A 26,976-nucleotide genomic window follows, 5' to 3' on the forward strand; every position below is an offset into this window, starting at 1 on the left:
TTTAGAGAATTTGGCAGTACGTCCAACTGGCCTCACAAACGCAGACCACGTGTAACCACGCCAGCCCAAGACCTCCACATCCAACTTCTTCATCTGAGACCAGCCACCCAGGCAGCTGATGGGACTGAGGAATATTTATATCAGTAATAAAGCCCTTTTGTGGAGAAAAACTCATTCTGATTGGCTGGGCCTGGCTCCCCAGTGGGTGTGCCTATGCCCTCCCAGGCCCACCCATGGCTGTGCCCCTGCCCAGTCATGTGAAATCCATAGATTAGGACATAAGAAATTAATTTCAATTGGTTGATTTCTGTAACTCAGTAAAATTATTGAAATTGTTGCATGTTGCATTTATATATTTTTTCAGGATAGATCAGTCTCATATAGGCCAGTGCCGCAGTCAAAAGTCCATCCTAAATATTAGCCATTAGTACCAAATGTCCATGTAAACACCAACTGCAGCCTCTCTTGTCCTTGATGAGTGTGTTAAACACATTCATTTGATGAACATAGGATGCATCCCAAATGGCACCCTATTTCCTAGATAGTGCACTACAATTGACCAGGGCCAATACTGCGCCTAAACATTAGACCCTACGCTCCTAAACATTAGACCCTACGCTCCTAAACATTAGACCCTACGCTCCTAAACATTAGACCCTACGCTCCTAAACAAGAGACCCTACGCTCCTAAACATTAGACCCTACGCTCCTAAACATTAGATCCTACGCTCCTAAACATTAGACCCTACGCTACTAAACAAGAGACCCTACGCTCCTAAACAGTAGACTCTACGCTCCTAAACATTAGACCCTACGCTCCTAAACATTCGATCCTACGCTCCTAAACAGTAGACTCTGCGCTCCTAAACATTAGACTCTACGCTCCTAAACATTCGATCCTACGCTCCTAAACATTAGACCCTACGCTCCTAAACAGTAGACTCTACGCTCCTAAACATTAGACCCTACGCTCCTAAACATTCGATCCTACGCTCCTAAACAGTAGACTCTGCGCTCCTAAACATTAGACTCTACGCTCCTAAACATTCGATCCTACGCTCCTAAACATTAGACCCTACGCTCCTAAACAGTAGACTCTACGCTCCTAAACATTAGACCCTACGCTCCTAAACATTTGATCCTACGCTCCTAAACATTAGACTCTACGCTCCTAAACAGTAGATCCTACGCTCCTAAACAGTAGACCCTACGCTCCTAAACAGTAGACCCTACGCTCCTAAACAGTAGACTCTACGCTCCTAAACAGTAGACCCTACGCTCCTAAACAGTAGACCCTACGCTCCTAAACAGTAGACCCTACGCTCCTAAACAGTAGACTCTACGCTCCTAAACAGTAGACCCTACGCTCCTAAACAGTAGACCCTACGCTCCTAAACATTAGACTCTACGCTCCTAAACAGTAGATCCTACGCTCCTAAACAGTAGACCCTACGCTCCTAAACAGTAGACCCTACGCTCCTAAACAGTAGACTCTACGCTCCTAAACAGTAGACCCTACGCTCCTAAACAGTAGACCCTACGCTCCTAAACAGTAGACCCTACGCTCCTAAACAGTAGACTCTACGCTCCTAAACAGTAGACCCTACGCTCCTAAACAGTAGACTCTACGCTCCTAAACAGTAGACTCTACGCTCCTAAACAGTAGACCCTACGCTCCTAAACAGTAGACCCTACGCTCCTAAACATTAGCCCCTACGCTCCTAAACAAGAGACCCTACGCTCCTAAACATTAGACCCTACGCTCCTAAACATTAGATCCTACGCTCCTAAACATTAGACCCTACGCTACTAAACAAGAGACCCTACGCTCCTAAACAGTAGACTCTACGCTCCTAAACATTAGACCCTACGCTCCTAAACATTCGATCCTACGCTCCTAAACAGTAGACTCTGCGCTCCTAAACATTAGACTCTACGCTCCTAAACATTCGATCCTACGCTCCTAAACATTAGACCCTACGCTCCTAAACAGTAGACTCCACGCTCCTAAACATTAGACCCTACGCTCCTAAACATTCGATCCTACGCTCCTAAACAGTAGACTCTGCGCTCCTAAACATTAGACTCTACGCTCCTAAACATTCGATCCTACGCTCCTAAACATTAGACCCTACGCTCCTAAACAGTAGACCCTACGCTCCTAAACAGTAGACCCTACGCTCCTAAACATTAGACTCTACGCTCCTAAACAGTAGATCCTACGCTCCTAAACAGTAGACCCTACGCTCCTAAACAGTAGACCCTACGCTCCTAAACAGTAGACTCTACGCTCCTAAACAGTAGACCCTACGCTCCTAAACAGTAGACCCTACGCTCCTAAACAGTAGACCCTACGCTCCTAAACAGTAGACCCTACGCTCCTAAACAGTAGACCCTACGCTCCTAAACAGTAGACTCTACTCTCCTAAACAGTAGACTCTACGCTCCTAAACAGTAGACTCTACTCTCCTAAACAGTAGACTCTACGCTCCTAAACAGTAGACCCTACGCTCCTAAACAGTAGACCCTACGCTCCTAAACAGTAGACCCTACGCTCCTAAACAGTAGACTCTACGCTCCTAAACAGTAGACCCTACGCTCCTAAACAGTAGACCCTACGCTCCTAAACAGTAGACTCTACGCTCCTAAACAGTAGGCCCTACGCTCCTAAACAGTAGACTCTACGCTCCTAAACAGTAGACCCTACGCTCCTAAACAGTAGACCCTACGCTCCTAAACAGTATGAACACCAGTAGATTATGTTGAATAGGATATAGGAGCCAGGGAATAACATCCTGGAGTACTTGTCGATGGTGTGTGTATTCTGGATAATATTGAGGGCCCTGATGCCTTTCTTCTTGGTTGTCGTTGACTCGCTGCTGGCAGACAGGTGGACCACTGTATGTTCTCCAGGAGGCTGCTTCTCAGTCATCATGTCGCGGGGCATATCCATGTCCTCCTCGGGCCCCATAGTTCCTGAGGTGTAGCCGGCCAGGCTGTTAGTGTCCGCCTCGCTGTAGGTCCCGTCTAATAGCATGGTCCTGGTCTGGGACATGCCACAGGTGCAGGGCAGCGACTGCAGGTCAGGAGAGAAGGTGAGAAAGACAGAGGTTGTGCCAGGGAAAATGGAACTAAACTAACTTGAGATGAAAGCCTGTAATTTGAACTTTTGAATTCATGTCAATGAGAGATTTGATAAAAAATGAATGTGTTGGCATACGTTAGATTTGGCCATAGAAGAGACAAGGAAGTATAAGCGTCAGAAGTGTCTGTTAATCCAACCAAACTGCATGAAATGAAGAGCAAACTGTATTCTCAAGAGATATTGCGATTTTGTCTTGGAAAAAGGTTTTAGACACACAGTACTGTGGTAGCAATTTATTACCTGTGACCTGGCCCTTTCCCTCATCTCGTCTCTCATCTTGCGTTCCCTGCGGTCCTGTGCAGTGGACAAGTAGTTGACAGCAGCGTACTCCAGGACAGACAGGAAGACAAACACGAAGCTGACCCACAGGTAGATGTCCACTGCTTTGATGTAGGATACTCTGGGCATGGAGGCGTTGACTCCAGTGATGATGGTGGACATGGTGAGCACTGTAGTGATACCTGCAAGGAAATAACAAGAGTTCAAGACTGCTCTCTTCTGTATTCTTTTCCAAGAAGACAGTCAGACCCTGTCGAAGAATCAAACTATCTTTAAATATGTTTACTTTCATCATCCACCAGCACTTTAAAAAGGTCTGACAGAGATGGCTTTATTGTTCCAACCTCTGAAATAAAAATGTAATAACTGAAAAACTACAGAAAGCCTGACATCTGGCAATGAGGGGATTAAGCAGCACTAGAAACAGCATTAACTGTACCACTTCTGAATATTGATCTTCCATAGTAGCGCTAGCATCTTACCCAGGGAGACACGAGCTGGGACGGCCCTGCGGTCGATCCAGAAGGACACCCAAGACAGCATAACCATGAGGGTAGCCGGGAAGTAGGTCTGAAGCAGGAAGAAGAAGATGTGTCTCCGCAGGGTGAAGTTGATGTACAGACGGTTGTACCAGCCTGTACATGAGGAGGAACACAATGGGTAGGTATGGATCAATAATAATATCACTGGTAGGTTTGAAAAATGCTGGTAGCATTCCAAAAATTCCCAGGTTTTTCAGAAATTTTGGTTGAAGGATTCCAGGTTTTCTGCTTATTCCAACCAAGGATTTCTGAAAAACCAGAGAATTTTTGCAAAGTTACCAGATTTTTTCTGGGAATGTGTGATTCTCACATGGTTATGGTGATTATTACCAGTACTGCTGTAGAAGGCCAGCCGAGATGTGGTGTGGAACTTCTGGATGAGGAACTGAGACAAGGAGATACGGTCATCCGTACTCAAGGACTCATCCCCACTCTTCCAGTACAGCATCAGGTCCTCATCCGTATATGCATCTGGGGGGTACAACCAACGTTAGAGATACAAGTGGTGCCTGTGTGGGCCAGAGTTCAATCCCTGTCTTTCTGACATCCCCCACTGGTTGAATCAATGATGTTTTCAATGAAATTGACATCTGTGGGTCTCTACTCTTTGCCTGTCTACTCATCTAATTATTCAAAGCTTAAAAACATTTAGATTTTCTCAATAATACTGTTCTGTTTGTGTATACTGTAGACGAAAAAAATACTAAATAGTATGCCCTGACATATTTTCTAAAGGTCAATGAAGATTTTCAATGAAACTCTGAAAGTTAGCCTACTCACAGCTCTCTAGCTCCAGGGAGCAGGACTGGGTGTCCAAAGGGAAGCGGCTGAAGTCCATGTTACAGGCTGCTGTCACTGTCACCCTGTACAGTAAGGACAACACAGATCCATGATGTGACATCGACAACTTTACGATTCCTCCATGAGCCTTATACAACACATAACATTACGTTCTTGTAGATATTATAGGCTCTTTTTGCCTTCTGAAATAAATAAATAGCATCAAAGAACTTGGAAAATCTCATTTTTTGGAGTGCGGTCTCGCTACACTGGATCACATGTTCACAACACCAAATACATTTGGTCCATTATGTTGTCCTTACTGTTCCACACACACCAATTCAAAACTTCAACACGGACTATAACTGTATGTAGTAGACGATGTGAAAAAAAACTGTCATGAATAACAATGAGCATGTTCTCAAGCCATTAAAACACAATTTGTGCATCTATAGTCTGGTGAATGACTTTGAGCAGCATAAAAGACCAAACTATCTGGCATTAAACAACAACTTAGTAGTACCTTCACATTTTGGCCTAGTTTTCAAAAACAGGTAAAAAAATAAATAAAAAAACATCACCAGCCAGAAGCACATTTCTAATTTTAACTAACAACAGGAGCAAAATGCAAATGTATCTTCTTGTCTAGGTGTCAACATACCTACATCCTGCACAGGAGCATGTTATGTTTAGTATAAAAAGTTAGGATACTATTAATATTCCAAACTGAATACATTTACAATTCTTAAGTCAACAGCTAAGTACATCATTCCAAGTATTGACAATATGAGCAGTCAATCACTTTGGAGCAGCGTGTGTAGGTTTTTGTTTCAGCCCAGCACTAGCACCAGTCAATTTAGAAAGTTCATTGAAATCTGAATTGATCCCAACCCTGCATGACAAAGAATGACCTGCACAATGTCCCCAGTAAGGTTGCAAAAATGCCTAGATTTTCCAGAAAACCTGGTTGGAGGATTCTGGATTTCCTGCTACCTCTGATTCAGGGAATCTTCCAACCAGGATTTCTTGAAAACAAGGGAATTTTGGAAAAGTGACTGGAATTTTGCAACCCTAGTCCCCAAAGCATCCCAGCTCCACCTCAGGCTGTACAGAACGTGTCCGTCGGGAAAGACCCTGAGCATGATGTTGACTGTGGTGGTGTCATGGATGAAGGATCTCTTGGAGTGGACGAAGAACACATCGGGCACCCAGATCTTCTTGACCAGACGCCCGTCAAATGTCATGCTCTTATTGGTGGAGCTGGTGAAGGACAGACGCTCGTCCTTCCAATAGTGTCTCAGGTACAGGGTCATGGTGAAGTCCTATTGGAGGAGAGGAGAGGAAGGGAAGGGTTTAATGTCTAACTAGCGTGTGGATGACCGGAAAATGGAAACAGGACAGTAACTATACCCAGTGAATCATCATATTCTAGGATAGTAACTATGTCCAGTGAACCATCATACTCTAGGATAGTAACTACACCCAGTGAATCATCATACTCTAGGAAAGTAACTACACCCAGTGAATCATCATACTCCAGGATAGTAACTACACCCAGTGAATCATCATACTCTAGCATAGTAACTATGTCCAGTGAACCATCATACTCTAGCATAGTAACTACACCCAGTAAATCATCATACTCTAGCATAGTAACTACACCCAGTGAATCATCATACTCTAGCATAGTAACTACACCCAGTGAATCATCATACTCTAGCATAGTAACTACACCCAATGAATCATCATACTCTAGGATAGTAACTACACCCAGTGAATCATCATGAATCATCATACTCTATGATAGTAACTACACCCAGTGAATCATCATACTCTAGCATAGTAACTACACCCAGTGAATCATCATACTCTAGCATAGTAACTATACCCAGTGAATCATCATACTCTAAGATAGTAACTACACCCAGTGAATCATCATACTCTAGGATAGTAACTACACCCAGTGAATCATCATACTCTAGCATAGTAACTACACCCAGTGAATCATCATACTCTAGCATAGTAACTACACCCAGTGAAACATCATACTCTAGGATAGTAACTATGTCCAGTGAATCATCATACTCTAGCATAGTAACTATGTCCAGTGAATCATCATATTCTAGGATAGTAACTACACCCAGTGAATCATCATATTCTAGCATAGTAACTACACCCAGTGAATCATCATACTCTATGATAGTAACTACACCCAGTGAATCATCATACTCTATGATAGTAACTACACCCAGTGAATCATCATACTCTAGGATAGTAACTAAACCCAGTGAATCATCATACTCTAGCATAGTAACTATGTCCAGTGAATCATCATACTCTAGGATAGTAACTACACCCAGTGAATCATCATACTCTAAGATAGTAACTACACCCAGTGAATCATCATACTCTAGCATAGTAACTACACCCAGTGAATCATCATACTCTAGCATAGTAACTACACCCAGTGAATCATCATACTCTAGGATAGTAACTATGTCCAGTGAATCATCATACTCTAAGATAGTAACTACACCCAGTGAATCATCATACTCTAGCATAGTAACTACACCCAGTGAATCATCATACTCTATGATAGTAACTACACCCAGTGAATCATCATACTCTAGGATAGTAACTACACCCAGTGAATCATCATACTCTAGGATAGTAACTACACCCAGTGAATCATCATACTCTAGGATAGTAACTATGTCCAGTGAATCATCATACTCTATGATAGTAACTACACCCAGTGAATCATCATACTCTATGATAGTAACTATGTCCAGTGAATCATCATACTCTAGGATAGTAACTATGTCCAGTGAATCATCATACTCTAAGATAGTAACTATGTCCAGTGAATCATCATACTCAAGCATAGTAACTATGCTACTGAGGACATTTGGGGTTGAGTTATCCAATGAGTGAATTATACCCAGAAAATAAAGCTATGACTTTGCAAAAAGTACTATATTATATAAATGCAAGTCTTAAACCCAGCTGTCAGAGCTTATAGAACTTTGGGTTCAAATCCTGTTGGGGCTGAAATTAAGTGTAGGCTGAAAGTCAACTGACAGAGCAGATAAGTTCAGGTCAGTATCTTTGATTTCTTTTCAACCTCTCACACCTCTGGGGTTGAGCTCTACTACAAAGAAACTGAAACCTTATCCTTCTCCTCCTCCACTTACGCCTCCTCCTCCTCTGCCTCTTCCTCCTCCTCCTCTGCCTTTTCCTCCTCCTTCTTCACTTACGCCTCCTCCTCCTCTGCCTCTTCCTCCTCCTCCTCTGCCTCCTTCTCCTCTGCCTCCTCCTCCTCCTTCTCCACTTACGCCTCCTCCTCCTCTGCCTCTTCCTCCTCCTCCTCTGCCTCTTCCTCCTCCTCCTCTGCCTCTTCCTCCTCCTCCTCTGCCTCTTCCTCCTCCTTCTCCACTTACGCCTACTCCTCCTCTGCATCTTCCTCCTCCTCCTCTGCCTCTTCCTCCTCCTCCTCTGCCTCTTCCTCCTCCTTCTCCACTTACGCCTCCTCCTCTGCCTCTTCCTCCTCCTCATTTGCCTCTTCCTCCTCCTCCTCCCCTTATGCCTTCTCCTCCTCCACTTACGCCTCCTCCTCAGCCTACTCCTCCTCCCCTCCTATTACCCCTCCTCCTCCTCCTCCTCCTCCACTTACGCCTCCTCCTCTGCCTCCTCCTCTCCATTTCCATCCACTCCTACAACCCTCCTACTTCTAGTCCTCCTGCCCTTACGCCTCCTCCTCCACTTACGCCTTCTCCTCCTCCTCCTCCCCACCTCTACCCACTCCTACTACCCCTCCTCCACTTACGCCTCCTCCTCCCCTGCCTCCTTTTACTCCTCCTCCCATTACGCCTTCTCCTCCTCCACTTACACCTCTTCCTCCACACCTCCACCCCCTCCTACTACCCCTCCTCCTCCTCTTCCTCTCACCCCCTCTTTCAGCCCACTCTCATTATATAATAATAGCAACAGTTGGGAGTACCCATCATTATGATGCCCATCTGCATGGTCAATAACGACTATCAATATGTTACAGTCTGTTAGATCTCAAGGGATTTAGCTAGCACAAAAATACTCCAACAAACCGTGTCAATTTGGATACAGGAAATAATGACTTAAATGTTAATGATGTGGTGATTTTACTCTCACAAAATTTCCACAATGCGGAGTTGAAGCTGTTGCGTCATAACTTCAGAGTACAGAAATGGGATAGCTTCAACCTACCATGTCGACTTCTGAGATGCTATCCAGGCTCTCCACCTGTACGTCCACTCCGACTGGGATAGCAGGGCCTGGGAAACAAAAAGAAAGAAACCACAGAAAAAAATGATTTGAACAAACTACAGCATATTGATATACAACATACAGAAACACGTATGAAGACTATGGGACAAAAAGTGTTGGTTTTAACAATGAACAAGCATTTTGATCCACTTCCAATGTTCTCCAAGTTGCTATATTTCCTCTTCTCTTTAGTTAGCTCCTCAAGTCATGCACCTTGGTTTTGGAGCGAGGCAGCGTCTGTGTTCATTTTGCTTTAAACAAACTAAAGTATGCCAGTATCAAGTGGCTCATAGACTGCGACACCTAGTTACAGCTTCTGTACCGTATTTAAAGTATCAGGTGGCTCATAGACTGCGACACCTAGTTACAGCTTCTGTACCGTATTTAAAGTATCAGGTGGCTCATAGACTGTGACACCTAGTTACAGCGGATGTACTGTATTTAAAGTATCAGGTGGCTCATAGACTGTGACACCTAGTTACAGCTTCTGTACCGTATTTAAAGTATCAGGTGGCTCATAGACTGCTACACCTAGTTACAGCGGATGTACTGTATTTAAAGTATCAGGTGGCTCATAGACTGCGACACCTAGTTACAGCTTCTGTACCGTATTTAAAGTATCAGGTGGCTCATAGACTGTGACACCTAGTTACAGCTTCTGTACCGTATTTAAAGTATCAGGTGGCTCATAGACTGCGACACCTAGTTACAGCGGATGTACCGTATTTAAAGTATCAGGTGGCTCATAGACTGCGACACCTAGTTACAGCTTCTGTACCGTATTTAAAGTATCAGGTGGCTCATAGACTGCGACACCTAGTTACAGCTTCTGTACCGTATTTAAAGTATCAGGTGGCTCATAGACTGCGACACCTAGTTACAGCTTCTGTACCGTATTTAAAGTATCAGGTGGCTCATAGACTGTGACACCTAGTTACAGCTTCTGTACCGTACTAAAAGTATCAGGTGGCTCATAGACTGCGACACATAGTTACAGCGGATGTACTGTATTTAAAGTATCAGGTGGCTCATAGACTGTGACACCTAGTTACAGCTTCTGTACCGTATTTAAAGTATCAGGTGGCTCATAGACTGTGACACCTAGTTACAGCTTCTGTACCGTATTTAAAGTATCAGGTGGCTCATAGACTGTGACACCTAGTTACAGCGGATGTACCGTATTTAAAGTATCAGGTGGCTCATAGACTGCGACACCTAGTTACAGCTTCTGTACCGTATTTAAAGTATCAGGTGGCTCATAGACTGTGACACCTAGTTACAGCGGATGTACCGTATTTAAAGTATCAGGTGGCTCATAGACTGTGACACCTAGTTACAGCTTCTGTACCGTATTTAAAGTATCAGGTGGCTCATAGACTGTGACACCTAGTTACAGCTTCTGTACCGTATTTAAAGTATCAGGTGGCTCATAGACTGCGACACCTAGTTACAGCTTCTGTACCGTATTTAAAGTATCAGGTGGCTCATAGACTGTGACACCTAGTTACAGCTTCTGTACCGTATTTAAAGTATCAGGTGGCTCATAGACTGTGACACCTAGTTACAGCTTCTGTACCGTATTTAAAGTATCAGGTGGCTCATAGACTGCGACACCTAGTTACAGCTTCTGTACCGTATTTAAAGTATCAGGTGGCTCATAGACTGTGACACCTAGTTACAGCTTCTGTACCGTATTTAAAGTATCAGGTGGCTCATAGACTGTGACACCTAGTTACAGTGGATGTACCGTATTTAAAGTATCAGGTGGCTCATAGACTGCGACACCTAGTTACAGCTTCTGTACCGTATTTAAAGTATCAGGTGGCTCATAGACTGTGACACCTAGTTACAGCTTCTGTACCGTATTTAAAGTATCAGGTGGCTCATAGACTGCGACACCTAGTTACAGCTTCTGTACCGTATTTAAAGTATCAGGTGGCTCATAGACTGTGACACCTAGTTACAGCGGATGTACCGTATTTAAAGTATCAGGTGGCTCATAGACTGCGACACCTAGTTACAGCTTCTGTACCGTATTTAAAGTATCAGGTGGCTCATAGACTGCGACACCTAGTTACAGCTTCTGTACCGTATTTAAAGTATCAGGTGGCTCATAGACTGCGACACCTAGTTACAGTGGATGTACCGTATTTAAAGTATCAGGTGGCTCATAGACTGTGACACCTAGTTACAGCTTCTGTACCGTATTTAAAGTATCAGGTGGCTCATAGACTGTGACACCTAGTTACAGCTTCTGTACCGTATTTAAAGTATCAGGTGGCTCATAGACTGTGACACCTAGTTACAGCGGATGTACCGTATTTAAAGTATCAGGTGGCTCATAGACTGTGACACCTAGTTACAGCTTCTGTACCGTATTTAAAGTATCAGGTGGCTCATAGACTGCGACGCCTAGTTACAGCTTCTGTACCGTATTTAAAGTATCAGGTGGCTCATAGACTGTGACACCTAGTTACAGCGGATGTACCGTATTTAAAGTATCAGGTGGCTCATAGACTGTGACACCTAGTTACAGCTTCTGTACCGTATTTAAAGTATCAGGTGGCTCATAGACTGCGACGCCTAGTTACAGCGGATGTACCGTATTTAAAGTATCAGGTGGCTCATAGACTGTGACACCTAGTTACAGCTTCTGTACCGTATTTAAAGTATCAGGTGGCTCATAGACTGTGACACCTAGTTACAGTGGATGTACCGTATTTAAAGTATCAGGTGGCTCATAGACTGTGACACCTAGTTACAGCTTCTGTACCGTATTTAAAGTATCAGGTGGCTCATAGACTGTGACACCTAGTTACAGCGGATGTACCGTATTTAAAGTATCAGGTGGCTCATAGACTGTGACACCTAGTTACAGCTTCTGTACCGTATTTAAAGTATCAGGTGGCTCATAGACTGTGACACCTAGTTACAGCGGATGTACCGTATTTAAAGTATCAGGTGGCTCATAGACTGTGACACCTAGTTACAGCTTCTGTACCGTATTTAAAGTATCAGGTGGCTCATAGACTGCGACACCTAGTTACAGCGGATGTACCGTATTTAAAGTATCAGGTGGCTCATAGACTGCGACACCTAGTTACAGCTTCTGTACCGTATTTCCTTACAGGCAAATAAGTCAATGATTCAGCTTTGAACTTTACAGCGAAATTGTTGCTCGGCAATGACTCACTCGTCAAAACCTGACTCAAGTCTAGTACTGTAGACTTAAAGGGAGCGGAAACGATAGGGTTTAGAACCAATTCAGCAGTTCGGGGGCAGAAGAGCAAAGAATCAAGCCCACATTACGCAACTGCACTCTGACAACAAAAACTAGGCCAAGTTCTGGAAAAGCCTCTGTCTTCTCTGCCTTTCCATGTAATAACTGGACTTGCAGTATCCCTGTTACACCCACAGGGGCCACCAGTAAGTACATTTTAAATCTGTGTAATTCAAAGGAGGACCATACGAGACCCACAGGGCCATATTCAATATTCATCCATGTTGCACTTCCACCTAAGACTTACCCCACACCAGCTTGTCATCAGTGTTTAATGATAATGTGATCTCTAGTATTATGGTGCTTCTATCAGGAGTGTGACACTAAAGACTTGTGGCAAGCATAACGCTTTGTAAGTAAGTGTTAAAGTTCACAGTTAGTCATTGTTATGTAAATACAATCTGAAAAGTATCAGTGAATCTAAATCAGAGCAGGTCCGTTGGAGCCGTGGCCCAGTGAGACATGGGGTGCTGGCCTGCATAGATGGAAGCAGAAAAGTCTGAGCCTTTTGGGTAGAACAATGGGGTAAAATCTCAGATGGAAACTCGGCACAAGCGTCTCAGAGTAGGAGTGGTGATCTAGGATCAGTTTTGTTTTTTATATATATATTTTAAAAAATGAAAGGACTGGGGGGTGCTAATCCTAGATCAGCACTCCTACTCTGAGACGCTTGAGAAATACGAGCCCAGGATGAAGAACATAGGTTACAGCACACAGTTGAATGACATCTGGACTCACTTCTCTGACCTGATGCAACACGTTACGTTTCAGACAACCTACGACCTCCTGAAAATGAGTATAATTTTAATCAGACCACTTCACATTGCCAGTCTGGTGCAGTATGTATAACACGTACTGTCACGCAGCAGCAAATACTGTCCTGCATACCTCTATGTCATACACTTTATGTATCAATACAGTCTGCAATCTGATGAGATTAGAGGAGACGATAAATGCCAGATTAGAGTCAGTGCCTTCCAAAGCCATTGAGACAGCAGCAGAGGAGGGGTCTTTATGGCACTTTGGGATTACTAAAATGATAAAGGAATTATCACTGTCTGCATCTGAAATAGCATCATATTCCATTTATAGTGTTTTGACCACAGCCATTGGAATAGGTTGACATTTGGGATCTAAACATACACTGTCTGTGAGAGGCAGAGGGGTACAAACCCTAAATATTATCTGGATAGAATAGCATCTACTGATGTATGGAGACAGATTCACTGCAGCGAAGACATGATTACAGAAAATATAAATTATAGCTGACATTTCAGAAGAGGTTGTAAATGTGGATTTGCCTGCCAGCTGCTTTTAGATTTTATGTGGTTCAAAATCACTTAATGAGGAACGTATTCCAAGTTCTTAATGAGGAACGTATTCCAAGTGTTTTGCTTCTGAATCCGTCTTCTTCATCAATCAGAGTATATGGGCTGAGAAAGAGCATCCCAAATGGCACCCTATTCCCTTTATAGTGCACTACTTTTGACCAGGGCTCATAGGACTCTGGTCAAAAGTAGTGTACTATTTAGGGAATAGGGTGCCATTTGGGAATTGCAGAGATGTGCCTCTCTTTCCCCTAATAAGATGCATGGTTATTAGCTTGTCTGTGGAAGCAATTATAGAACAAACCAGCTTTGCCACTACATGCGATATGATGTACATGATGCAACTTCCTATTTGTGTTTGCATCACTGGGTGAAATAAAGGCTTTCGTTAATTGGGATAACTAGCACAGACAATACTGTAACTAACCTAAGTGCTACATCCTCACTCTAAATGACATCTATTAACATCATGTGGACACATAACTATAGCCAGAGGAACGATCTAGAACTGGAGTTGCATGGTTGTTTCACTCTGCCATAGATAGTACTGTATATTACGCAGCAACACATCCTACAACCTGTTGGTTATTTGTTTCAATGTATGTACATATCTCTCCTGGGGAATCTGTGATCGGGTTAGATCCACATTCATATGACTCTGTGTTGGGTGAACCATGCTGGTACAATGTATGTACATATCTCTCCTGGGGAATCTGTGATCGGGTTAGATCCACATTCATATGACTCTGTGTTGGGTGAACCATGCTGGTACAATGTATGTACATATCTCTCCTGGGGAATCTGTGATCGGGTTAGATCCACATTCATATGACTCTGTGTTGGGTGAACCATGCTGGTACAATGTATGTACATATCTCTCCTGGGGAATCTGTGATCGGGTTAGATCCACATTCATACGACTCTGTGTTGGGTGAACCATGCTGGTACAATGTATGTACATATCTCTCCTGGGGAATCTGTGATCGGGTTAGATCCACATTCATATGACTCTGTGTTGGGTGAACCATGCTGGTACAATGTATGTACATATCTCTCCTGGGGAATCTGTGATCGGGTTAGATCCACATTCATATGACTCTGTGTTGGGTGAACCATGCTGGTACAATGTATGTACATATCTCTCCTGGGGAATCTGTGATCGGGTTAGATCCACATTCATATGACTCTGTGTTGGGTGAACCATGCTGGTACAATGTATGTACATATCTCTCCTGGGGAATCTGTGATCGGGTTAGATCCACATTCATACGACTCTGTGTTGGGTGAACCATGCTGGTACAATGTATGTACATATCTCTCCTGGGGAATCTGTGATCGGGTTAGATCCACATTCATACGACTCTGTGTTGGGTGAACCATGCTGGTACAATGTTGGAATAAACACCCCCCACTCCCCACTGGGCAAACCTTTTCATTTCCCTATGGTTTTTAACTCAGTGTGTGTGTGCGTGTGTGTATATCAGGCTTATGGATATCAGATAAGCCCCCCCCCCACACACACACACAGTTAGCCAATCTGCATCCTTTCATTCTGACCTTGGTTCGATTTGCCCTAAATTTGTCCCAGTTCTGACATTTGGACTAAAAGAGACCCAGGAGATCAATAGTTTCTGACTGTTTCTGCATAGTAGTCATCAATACAATGTTCTCTTTTTACAACTTGAGATAAATACATTAACAGCATGGTGATGGCTGGTACATTGAATTTCTATTTCAAAACAAACATGCTGATTTAGAGTTACAGTATGTAAAAAATAATGATAATATCGATACCATGACTTGACTGGGATGTGTGGGATTTCAAAATGTCAAAAGTTAAAAAGGATTTGAACACTCCATTTAATTTTTGTTTAGAGTTACATTATAATAAAACTCTATAGACAAATGTATTTATTTTATTCATCTTTATGCATTACTTTACTATAAATAATAATTGCAAAAAGGGGTAATTTTAAGGAGAGTGTTACCATTCCCCTTTAAGTATGTATGGAGCCTTAGTTGAAACAGCAAAAGCACTCCTTTGGTAGGGAAAGTTAAAAACATTTACTGTGTTGGTGACATCTCAACTCATTGAACTAAGTGGCGACTGTAATAGTGCAGCAGTCTAGACACTCTTATCAGGAGTATTACACTGTTTACACCAGGGCTCTACATTGTGTACAGACAGAAGTTGTCTGGAGTCAATTTGCATTAAAGGATGATATGAATGATTTAATAGTAGGCCTATGAATTAATGAAAAACTCATAATATTGACACTCCAACTCCACATCAGAAACGTGGCAGCATATTGCACATAAAATGTCTTTAAAGGACATCAACTGAGGGTAAAAAGACCTCCTGGAGTGACTAAATAAAAAATGCACTGATGCAAACCCCATGCACTTCTGTCCAAGGACCTCATGTTGCCATCTTTTAGTGCTTTGTGGAGCAAAGTTTGGGTGAAATAGGCCTACAGACATGGGGTCTCACTTGAAAAAAAGAAAACATTTGCAAACTGGTAATGTCTTGAGGCTACATCACATACAGTACTCTATTCCTAAGCAGTGCACTATGTAGAAAATAAGATGCCATTTGGAATTCAGAAAAAGTCTAAATTTAAATATATTTATCACCCCAACAATGTTGTTCAGTAAGACGATGTCACTACTAGTGTTATGTATGTTACAGTAATACTTATACTCATTACTGTCTGTACTGTATGTCTTAGTACAACTCAGTACTAACTGTATTGTAAGTCTTAGTACTTCTCATTAATGTCTGTACTGTAAATCTCAGTACTACTCAGTACTGTCTGTACTGTAAATCTCAGTACTTCTCATTACTGTCTGTACTGTAAATCTCAGTACTTCTCATTACTGTCTGTACTGTAAATCTCAGTACTTCTCATTACTGTCTGTACTGTAAATCTCAGTACTACTCAGTACTTTTAACTGTGTCCTTTAAACTGAGCTAGGCTTGCAGCCCATTTCGTCTGTTTGTTGGGAAAGAGAGTTATGGATGGTAAACAGCTGTCGGCAGAAGTCCCTGGTGCATCATGTGCTAATCCACGCGGTCAGCAGGAGAAACCCCTGCCATCTTAATCTGGTCATGATCGTTAGCATTTCCGGCAAGAGCTGGATTTACGAATGGGCACGAAGTGCATGTGCCCCGGGGCTCCGACCTGAATATATATATATATATATATATATGATTTTTTTGGTTGAGGGCCATCTGTAAGTCTCAATTCTAGACATGGCAAAATGTGCAGAATTGCAGGAAATTAGCTTTGAATCTGCTAAATGTTCTCTTAGCCTCATAACAAAATGTGTAGAATGGGATGATAAACTGCACATTTTTCCCTCTGCCCCAAATCCAGCCATGTTTCCGGCTAGGCTAAGCTAAACTAAGGCTAGCAGCTAGCTACAGCGGGCAATACCAATCTAGATGCTATGGGTAGGCTAGGCTAAGGCGTCAGCATGCTTCAGTTCGGCTGGTGCTCGCATACTTCCTTAAAAGACATTTGCTTGAACAATTAGAAAAACGTGGCAATAGTACAGTTTGTCCATCTTGAGACACCATAGACAGAATAGTCTGAATGAATCTAAAATAACTCAAGGAGATCTTAGTCGCTCAATTTGACATCTAACTAAGAGGTTTAGCAGGTGGTGTATGGGTTAATAAAAAATAAATACTAATAATAACAATAATGTCTGGTGCAGTATTTCTCAATGAAATACTGAAAACTAAAAAAATAATCCCTACTGTTGACCAATCACCGACGAAGAGGCGTAAACTTCGGCTACAGACTTCAGCTACTGACTTTGGCTAGCCTTGAGAAAAAAATGTGTGTGCTCGAACAGCCCCCCCCCCCCCCCAAAAAAAACTTACCGAAGTATAAAATGAACAAAAATGTCACAAAATGTAATCATAATATATGCACAAACTCTTCTGAACTATTTCAGCTGGGAAGCATGCGAACGCCTTAAGGCTATAGCAGCCACTGCAGAGCTATTTTACTGGACAGTTTTAGCTACATTTCTTCCTTCAAAGACTCAATCATGGACACTCACTGACAGTTGTGGCTTCTTTGTGTGATGTATTGTTGTTTCTACCTTCTTGCCCTTTGTGCTGTTGTCTGTGCCCAACAATGTTTGCACCATGTTTTGTACTGCTACAGTGTTGTGCTGCTACCATATTGTGCTGCTGCCATGTTGTGTTGCTACCATGTTATTGTCATGTTGTGTCGCAACCGTCATGTGTTGCTGCCATGCTATGTTGTTGTCTTAGGAATCTCAGGAGTTGAAGTCATAAACAGCGCTGTGACTCAAGCATTGCTAAGAGCTGCTGGCAAACACAGTGACGTTTGAATTAATGTTTACGAGCCTGCTGCTGCCTAACACCGCTCAGTCAGACTGCTCTATCAAATATCAAATCATAGACTTAATTATAATATAATTATTAATTATAATTATAATAATATTGATTGTTTTTTATAAGGTAAGTTTAATGCTAGCTAGCAACTTTCCTTGGCTCCTTGCTGCACTCGCGTAACAGGTGGTCAGCCTGCCACACATTTTCCTCGTGGAATGCAATGTAATCGGCGTCCAAAATGCTGATTACCGATTGTTATGAAACCTTGAAATCGGCCCTAATTAATCGGCCATGCCGGTCGACCTCTAACACACAGACAGACAGACGGACAGACGGACGGACAGACACAAAAACACAAATACACACACACATAAAACAGTACACACATACACGGGAGAGCACGCCACTTGGGTGGTTCAGGATTATGTTAACGACCACTGCTGTTCATGACACTTCTGAGTTGGCAGATTCATGAATGTCACAGCAGAGCATAGTCATATTCCAGCCATAGAGAAGTAATGTCTCTGTGTACACAGTGGCAAAAGTGTTTACAATGTGTTGGCCTCTCCTCTTCTCTCCTCTCCCTTCCTCTCCTCTCTCTTCCTCTCCTCTCCTCTCATCTCCTTCCTCTCCTCTCATCTCCCTTCCTCTCCTCTCTCTCTTTTCCTCTCCTCTCCTCTCCTCTCCTCTCCTCTCCTCTCCTCTCCTCTCCTCTCCTCTCCTCTCCTCTCCTCTCCTCTCCTCTCCTCTCCTCTCCTCTCCTCTCCACTCCCTTCCTCTCCACTCCCTTCCTCTCCACTCCTCTCCTCTCCTCTCCTCTCCTCTCCTCTCCTCTCCTCTCCTCTCCTCTGCTCTGCTCTGCTCTGCTCTGCTCTCATCTTCCTTCCTCTCCTCTCCTTACCACTCCTCAGCTGTGAGAGGGAACTTCACTGTGTGATTTATTGTGGTGGTTAAAGAGTAGAGTGAACCTCACTGTTGACCTTGTGGACTGAGATAAATCCTTAATTCCACTAAACCAGCACATTTCTGAAAAGCATGCATACTGTGGCTTCACTTAACATCCAGTACCCATTATCATGTGAATCTTGCACAGTGCTCTCTCTCTCTACATCTCCATGCATCACATGATACCAGACTACTCCCCTTTTCATGGATAAGCAAGATTAATGCATTAATGCACTATTTTACCCAGGATTAATAGCAATGAATCCATCCTACCAATGCACTAGATTAGACCTTTTCACTTTTGTCGCATGAAACACCTGAAATGTCAAACTATATGACTATACAGTCTAAGGGTAGGAGGGCAACAGTTTCATAATGTAAGCCTAATAACTGTATGGGTCCCAAGACATGCACACATTAGCCTTAAACTTCCCACAGCCTTTTAAAATGCAAGGAGAGGGGCTAAAATAAGCCAAACATGTACAGGGAAAATCTCCTTTACTGGGCCATTTGCATGCAGAAAGTTAAGTTACAAACCACTAGATCCTCTGTACTAGTCCTGTGTAACTCCACAGGCGTGTTTCTCTTCAAGGAGAGGAGAGGAGAGGAGAGGAGAGGAGAGGAGAGGAGAGGAGAGGAGAGGAGAGGAGAGGAGAGGAGCGGAGAGGAGAGGAGAGGAGAATACTGTTACTGTTTGAGCCTGGGTGAGTTTCCATGTATCCTTGTGTGTGTGTGTGTGTGTGTGTGTGTGTGTGTGTGTGTGTGTGTGTGTGTGTGTGTGTGTGTGTGTGTGTGTGACCCCCTGCTGATCGATGTGCCACACATTCGTTCCCCTGCAGTAATGATCCCTGTCACAGTCGAGGAGAGGAGACAAGCCCCTCTACACCCCCCAAAACAGAAACTTTCATCAGATCGGCTCCAAACAAGAAACAAGTTGAGAAGATAACATCAAAAGGAAAGAAGACTTGCGCATGCTCTTTCTTTCTGTCCTCTCTTTTCTCTCGTTTTCAAATGCAGCATCTCCAAACATCGTTAAAAAAGCTGTCTTTGTCACAAAGAAAACAATCCTAAAGTTTGGGGTGGTAGATTTCTCGGCTGCGACGAACGAAGCAAACTTTTATGTGCATCAACACAAAGACTAGCCCTGAGCAACAGTCTCATCTGAACACATCCAATAATACAAGTCTACTGCTTAGATTTCAAAGACTCAAAGCACTAAGAAATACTCTCTAAATTCACTTACAGTTTGAGCAGGAAATCCATGAAGCATCTCATGAACTGTTCTCAACACGCTACTGCACAAAGAACACGAGGAGTCAAGTTTGTAGGCTATAACAAGCTAAAGTTTACAGTATGTGCCAACTTAGTAGACAGCTTGAAAAATTCATTTTCAGATGCTTTAGAGTGGGGTAGCTGGTTGTCAGAAATGTAATTATTCGGAGGTAACCGAAAAAGAGGCTTAAAACCATAGAATTAAAATAGAGTAGAATAGGATAGAATCAGTGCACCCGTTATGGCATCATTGACTTGAATGGGGATGTCCGCTCTACTTACTCTAAATCTATGCTTAAAACTCAGGTCCAAGACAGCAAATCTAATTGATTACGCAACTACTGAATAATTATACTTATGGCAAAGTATTTATAGGTTCCAGACAGTAAGAACCTAACTTTGTGCTTTGCTTTTCTAACAAGCAGGAGAAGTTGCAGGTCCATTAGGATATTCTGAGTGAGTAACTTGGCATATACAGTTGAAGTCGGAAGTTTAAATACACTTAGGTTGGAGTCAATAAAACTCGTTTTTCAACCACTCCACAAATTTCTTGTTAACAAACTATAGTTTTGGCAATTCGGTTAGGACATATACTTTGTGCATGACACAAGTAATTATTCCAACAATTGTTTACAGACAGATTATTTCACTTATAATTCACTGTATCACAATTCCAGTGGGTCAGAAGTTTACATACAATAAGTTGACTGTGCTTTTAAACAGCTTAGAAAATTCCAGTTAATTATGTCATGACTTTAGAAGCTTCTGATAGGCTAATTGACATCATTTGAGTCAATTGGAGGTGTACCTGTGGATGTATTTCAAGGCCTACCTTCAAACTCAGTGCCTCTTTACTTGACATCATGGGAAAATCAAAATAAATCAGCCAAGACCTCAGAAAAAAAATTGTAGACCTCCACAAGTCTAGTTCATCCTTGGGCGTTTCCAAATGCCTGAAGGTACCACGTTCATCTGTACAAACAATAGTACGCAAGTATAAACACCATTGGACCACGCAGCCGTCATACCGCTCAGGAAGGAGACGCGTTCTGTCTCCTAGAGATTAACGTACTTTGGTGCGAAAAGTGCAAATCAATCTCAGAACAACAGCAATGGACCTTGTGAAGATGCTGGAGGAAACAAGTACAAAAGTATCTATATCCACAGTAAAACAAGTCCTATATTGACATAACCTGAAAGGACGCTCAGCAAGGAAGAAGCCACTGCTCCAAAACCGCCATAAAAAAGCCAGACTACGGTTTGCAACTGCACATGGAGACAAAGATCATACTTTTTTGGAGAAATGTCCTCTGGTCTGATGAGACAAAAATAGAACTGTTTAGCCATAATGTTATAATAATTGTTATGTTTGGAGGAAAAAGGGGGAGGTTTGCAAGCTAAAAAACACTATCCCAACCGTGAAGCATAGGGGTGGCAGCATCATGTTCACAAAATAGATGGCTTCATGAGAAGGGAAATTACGTGGATATATTGAAGCAACATCTCAAGACATAAGTTTAAGCTTGGTCACAAATGGGTCTTCCAAATGGACAATGACCCCAAGCATACTTCCAAAGTAGTGGAAAAATGGCTTAAGGACAACAAAGTCAAGGTATTGGAGTGGCCATCACAAAGGCCTGACCTCAATCCTATAAAAAATTTGTGGGCAGAACTGAAAAAGCGTGTGCGAGCAAGGAGGCCTACAAACCTGCCTCAGTTACACCAGCTCTGTCAGGACGAATGGGCCAAAATTCACCCAACTTATTGTGGGAAGCTTCTGGAAGGCTACCCGAAATGTTTGACCCAGGTTAATCAATTTAATGGCAATGCTACCAAATACTAATTGAGTGTATGTAAACATCTGACCCACTGGGAATGTGATGAAAGAAATAAAAGCTGAAATAAATTATTCTCTCTACTATTATTCTGACATTTCACATTCTTAAAATAAAGTGGTGATCCTAACTGACCTAAGACAGGGAATTTTTACTAGGATTAAATGGCTAAGGTGTATGTAAACTTCCGACTTCAACTTTATACCGACTTTATACTATATACCGACTTCTGTATACTTCCGGCCCGTCCTTGGACACTGTGCTATCTAACCTCCAAACGAGCTTCAATGCCATACAACACTCCTTCCGTGGCCTCCAACTGCTCTTAAACGCTAGTAAAACCAAATGCATGCTTTTCAACCGTTCGCTGCCTGCACCCGCACGCCCGACTAGCATCACCACCCTGGATGGTTCCGACCTAGAATATGTGGACATCTATAAGTACCTAGGTGTCTGGCTAGACTGTAAACTCTCCTTCCAGACTCATATCAAACATCTCCAATCTAAAATCAAATCTAGAGTCGGCTTTCTATTCCACAACAAAGCCTCCTTCACTCACGCCGCCAAACTTACCCTAGTAAAACTGACTATCCTACCGATCCTCGACTTCGGCGATGTCATCTACAAAATAGCTTCCAACACTCTACTCAGCAAACTGGATGCAGTTTATCACAGTGCCATCTGTTTTGTTACTAAAGCACCTTATACCACCCACCACTGCGACCTGTATGCTCTAGTCGGCTGGCCCTCGCTACATATTCGTCGCCAGACCCACTGGCTTCAGGTCATCTACAAGTCCATGCTAGGTAAAGCTCCGCCTTATCTCAGTTCACTGGTCACGAAGGCAACACCCACCCGTAGCACGCGCTCCAGCAGGTGTATCTCACTGATCATCCCTAAAGCCAACACCTCATTTGGCCGCCTTTCGTTCCAGTTCTCTGCTGCCTGTGACTGGAACGAATTGCAAAAATCGCTGAAATTGGAGACTTTTATCTCCCTCACCAATTTCAAACATCTGCTATCTGAGCAGCTAACCGATCGCTGCAGCTGTACATAGTCTATCGGTAAATAGCCCACCCAATTTTACCTACCTCATCCCCATACTGTTTTTATTTATTTACTTTTCTGCTCTTTTGCACACCAATATCTCTACCTGTACATGACCATCTGATCATTTATCACTCCAGTGTTAATCTGCAAAATTGTAATTATTTGCCTACCTCCTCATGCCTTTTGCACAAAATGTATATAGACTCTCTTTTTTTTCTACTGTGTTATTGACTTGTTAATTGTTTACTCCATGTGTAACTCTGTGTTGTCTGTTCACACTGCTATGCTTTATCTTGGCCAGGTTGCAGTTGCAAATGAGAACTTGTTCTCAACTAGCCTACCTGGTTAAATAAAGGTGAAATAAAATTTAAAAAAATAAAAATAAAACTATTACAAGGCGATTAGAAATACCAGACGGGCTCATTTTTCTAACTTGATCACTAATAATCAGAATAATTTGACAATTGTCTTCTTGACCATTGATGGCCTGATAAATCCTAACCCCACAAACCTATGTGAACTTTCCTCCACATCTAAATGTGATGAGTTTGCAGCATATTTCAGAGATAAGTAACCAACAATAGGCTGGGTGTCAGTCAAGCAAGACAAACACAGATGCCAAACATTTCTCTGTCCTTGTACTCTTGGATTTAAGGTGATGCATTCGACACTGTTGACCATGATGTCCTTCTTGACAGACTGGAGAGGTGGGTTGCACTCTCCGGTCGAGTTCTAAATTGGTTTAGGATCTATTTAACCAATCTAGTTTTTAAATCAACCCACGATTGTGCACCCCAATACATGTCAGACATGCTTTTAAGTTACGTACCCAGTAGGTCCCTCAGGTCCTCTGGCCTTTTAACTCTCCCAAAGCCTCAGACCAAGAGGCATGGAGAGGCAGCCTTTAGTTACTATACCCCCAGCCTCTGGAGTAGCCTTCCAAGAGATCCTGAGCGGGGCAAAACGGTGGATAATTGTTTTTTTTAAATCTTGAAACACCGTTTTAGCTTTGCTTTTCCTTAGTGTGCTTTTTAATCGTTCATCGTTTTATTGTTATTCTTTCGTTTTTTATCCTGTTATGTTTGTTTTGTGGTAAATATTTCATGTTTTTAATTAGTTTTTTCCCCTGCAAAGATAATTTTGTTGCATTCCATGTCTGAAATGTGCTGTATAAATAACGTTTTATTTTATGTAATTGGAGGATAAGAATTGAGCACATTCTCTCCCTTTACTGAAGGTGTGTAATTGACCTGTCATGCTGGACAGTACTCTGAATGAACTAACAGCTAAACCATTGAAATCAGTAACTAAGTGAAGTGAACTAGCACTATGGAAATGGCATACGTGGCATTACCATTTCACATTCAGCAGATGTTATTATCCAGAGTGACTTAGAGTGAGTGCATTCAACTAAGGTAAGTAAATACTACGAATGGGAAATCTAACAGCAGTTCCTGCATGTTGTGTTTTACATGACATCTTACATACAAATGGGGTCCCCCAAAACCATCCAATAAGAGCATATCTGGTCTCTTCGGCCAGTGTGTGTGCATGCGTGTGCGTGCGCGTGTGTGTGATCCCTACCTCCAAATGCCGGCCTCATGGTGAAATCATGATCATCTACTTTCAGAAGCTGCTCTGTCTTCAGCTTGCGATTCTTGGTCACATCTGGAGGTTTCTTTGTCAAGGAACTGGGAGATGACAAAACAAGACAACACCATATTAATGAATGATGAGTTGATAATCGGTGGAATGATTTACACAAAGGACATTCTAAATGAGCGTTATTGCGAAAGCCATTAGGAATCTGAATGTGTCTGTGTCCTAAACGGGACCCTTTTCCCTAGTGTACTACTTATGAGCATAATGTAATAGGGCTCTGGTCGTGCACAAAAGTAGTGCACTATATAGGGAATAGGGTGCTATTTGGGAAGCCTTTGACTCCATTAAATGATCTGGTTACAAATGTGCCTATTCTTGTAAAGGGCTCCCTTGCCAAAGAGACCTTGGTCTCTATGGGAACAATAGAACTACAATAGAACTGCGTAAATAAAGGTTAAATAAAAAACATATATATCAAGCACAATCAAAGCTGAATGGGAAATGTTGCTTTTCAATGATAACCAGGGCCAACTCTAGCTTTTTGGGGCCCTAAGTGAGACATTTTAGTTCCCCCCCGGATTGATGGTGGAGAGAACATTTTTTATTTTAGAGTTAATTTCCTGCAATTCTACACATTTTGCCATCGGGTGGGTGTAGAGAAAATGTTCCAGTTTTAAAGCAAGTTTTCTGAAGTTCTACACATTTTGCCATGGGGCGGAGAGAAAATTAAAATGAGAACAAATTTTGGGGTGGAGATCATTTTTAAAAGTTTTTCAAATTAATTTTAAAGCAAATTTCCTGCTATTCTACATGTTTGGCCATTACTGTTTTCATGTGGTACTAGAAGCTCATAGTTCCCAGTGGGAAATTGCACTTGAACGACCCTCCAAATGGGAAACTCTGAGAAAATGATGTTCCTGGAGTAGCTAAGCTGTGATGTTTAACTACCGACCTTTCACCTTTTCAATCAAAAGATGATTACAAATCATTTTTAGACAATTAGAACTTGTCAATATGGAGAATGTAGTTAGTTTGACCATATGTCAATGTAAGCAATCTAGGTAGCGTTATTATTAGCAATGTGAGCTAGCTTATCAAGCTTCCCAGTGCCTTTATGCCTGCCTTTATGCCTGGAGCTGGCCCTGATGATAACAGTAACATGTTATCTGCAGCACGCTCCCATCTTTGACAGATAGACAAAACGTGCCTGAGAGACGTGGTCGTGCTTTGATCGTACTGGAGCCACTGGCAACCAGCTGCTAACCTGTCATTGATGAGTAGGAACAACAAGTACCTACCTATAGGTTCTAACCTGGCTGTCTAGTGTAAAACTTGAAACGACCACCTTCTGTCTGGGTCATGATGCATTTGTATTGCTTTCTGTCACTCTTTAACCTCATCCTCAGGCTCAATTGCTACCAGATAGAGCTCTTTCTCATATATCCCTTATAATGACTGTAGTTATTTAATATTTTTCCATGTCCAATTCTGTCTGCAGTGCACAATGAATGATTAGGCTATATTAACACTGCATTTTGATTGTCTGCGTGGATCATCACAATCACTATGTTTATAATCATCATCTTCGTCGCAATGATCATCAACAATTTTTCTACTTCATCATCATCAACGTTTATCATGATGTTCCAATCTACTGCATCAAGAAAGAGTGATATCAAGTTTAGTGAAATTAAACCTTTGATGAAAAATAATATTGTGTACCCCTCAGATGACCAGACACATCATAGCAATGAACCATGTTGACAGACAGACATGGAACAGATCTTGAACCATTGCGCACCAAAAACCCACACCTGGGTGATCAATATTCGGGTACCACTTACGGGCCATGCTTTGTGGTCTCTGGTCCATGCTTTGCCGTCTCCACGGTTTCCGTCCATCTCCGTACTCGGTGTCCAAGCCTACGGCATTCCCCGGTGACGACCAAACAGAAGAGTAAAAACAGCGGTTTAGTCAGATAAGGCATCGTGCCACGGGCAAGCATAAAATTCCACAAGTGAGTCCAAAAGCCCGTTCAGTCCATGACTTGTCCTACAGGTATACGGCTTTGAATACCAACGCATCTTCTCGCTCACGGACAACCAAGCGTTCTGACAGGCATTGCAAAAGGGTTTGATGATGTGTAGGTTGTGTATAAATACGGCTGCTTGGGAATCTATACTCCGAAAGATTTCCTCCGATTGTCATTGGTTAGCAACTACACAGTTGTTTCGATGCGCGCAG

General features: G+C 42.5%; 1 protein-coding gene across 1 annotated transcript; it reads right to left on the reverse strand.

Annotated features, from left to right (window-relative positions):
* LOC110505815 (gamma-aminobutyric acid receptor subunit rho-2-like) lies at positions 1-26,976 on the reverse strand. Its single transcript, XM_021585269.2, has 9 exons — positions 26,577-26,976; positions 24,715-24,821; positions 8,989-9,056; positions 5,845-6,068; positions 4,747-4,829; positions 4,297-4,437; positions 3,907-4,059; positions 3,386-3,606; positions 1-3,076 (listed from the first exon to the last, which is right to left on the reverse strand). Exons 1-9 carry the CDS (start codon positions 26,735-26,737, stop codon positions 2,726-2,728), a joined length of 1,509 nt encoding a protein of 502 aa, XP_021440944.2. The 5' UTR covers positions 26,738-26,976; the 3' UTR covers positions 1-2,725.

Source organism: Oncorhynchus mykiss, chromosome 25 (assembly GCF_013265735.2).
Source record: "Oncorhynchus mykiss isolate Arlee chromosome 25, USDA_OmykA_1.1, whole genome shotgun sequence".
Lineage (NCBI taxonomy): Eukaryota > Metazoa > Chordata > Actinopteri > Salmoniformes > Salmonidae > Oncorhynchus > Oncorhynchus mykiss.

Excerpts from the sequence above, each read along its gene's own strand:
- LOC110505815 (XM_021585269.2), bottom strand. The coding sequence starts at position 26,737 with ATGCTTGCCCGTGGCACGATGCCTTATCTGACTAAACCGCTGTTTTTA. Across the intron at positions 4,438-4,746 it reads CTCCCTGGAGCTAGAGAGCT|ATGCATATACGGATGAGGAC; the intron begins GTGAGTAGGCTA and ends TGTACCCCCCAG. Across the intron at positions 3,077-3,385 it reads GGGAAAGGGCCAGGTCACAG|TCGCTGCCCTGCACCTGTGG; the intron begins GTAATAAATTGC and ends CCTGACCTGCAG.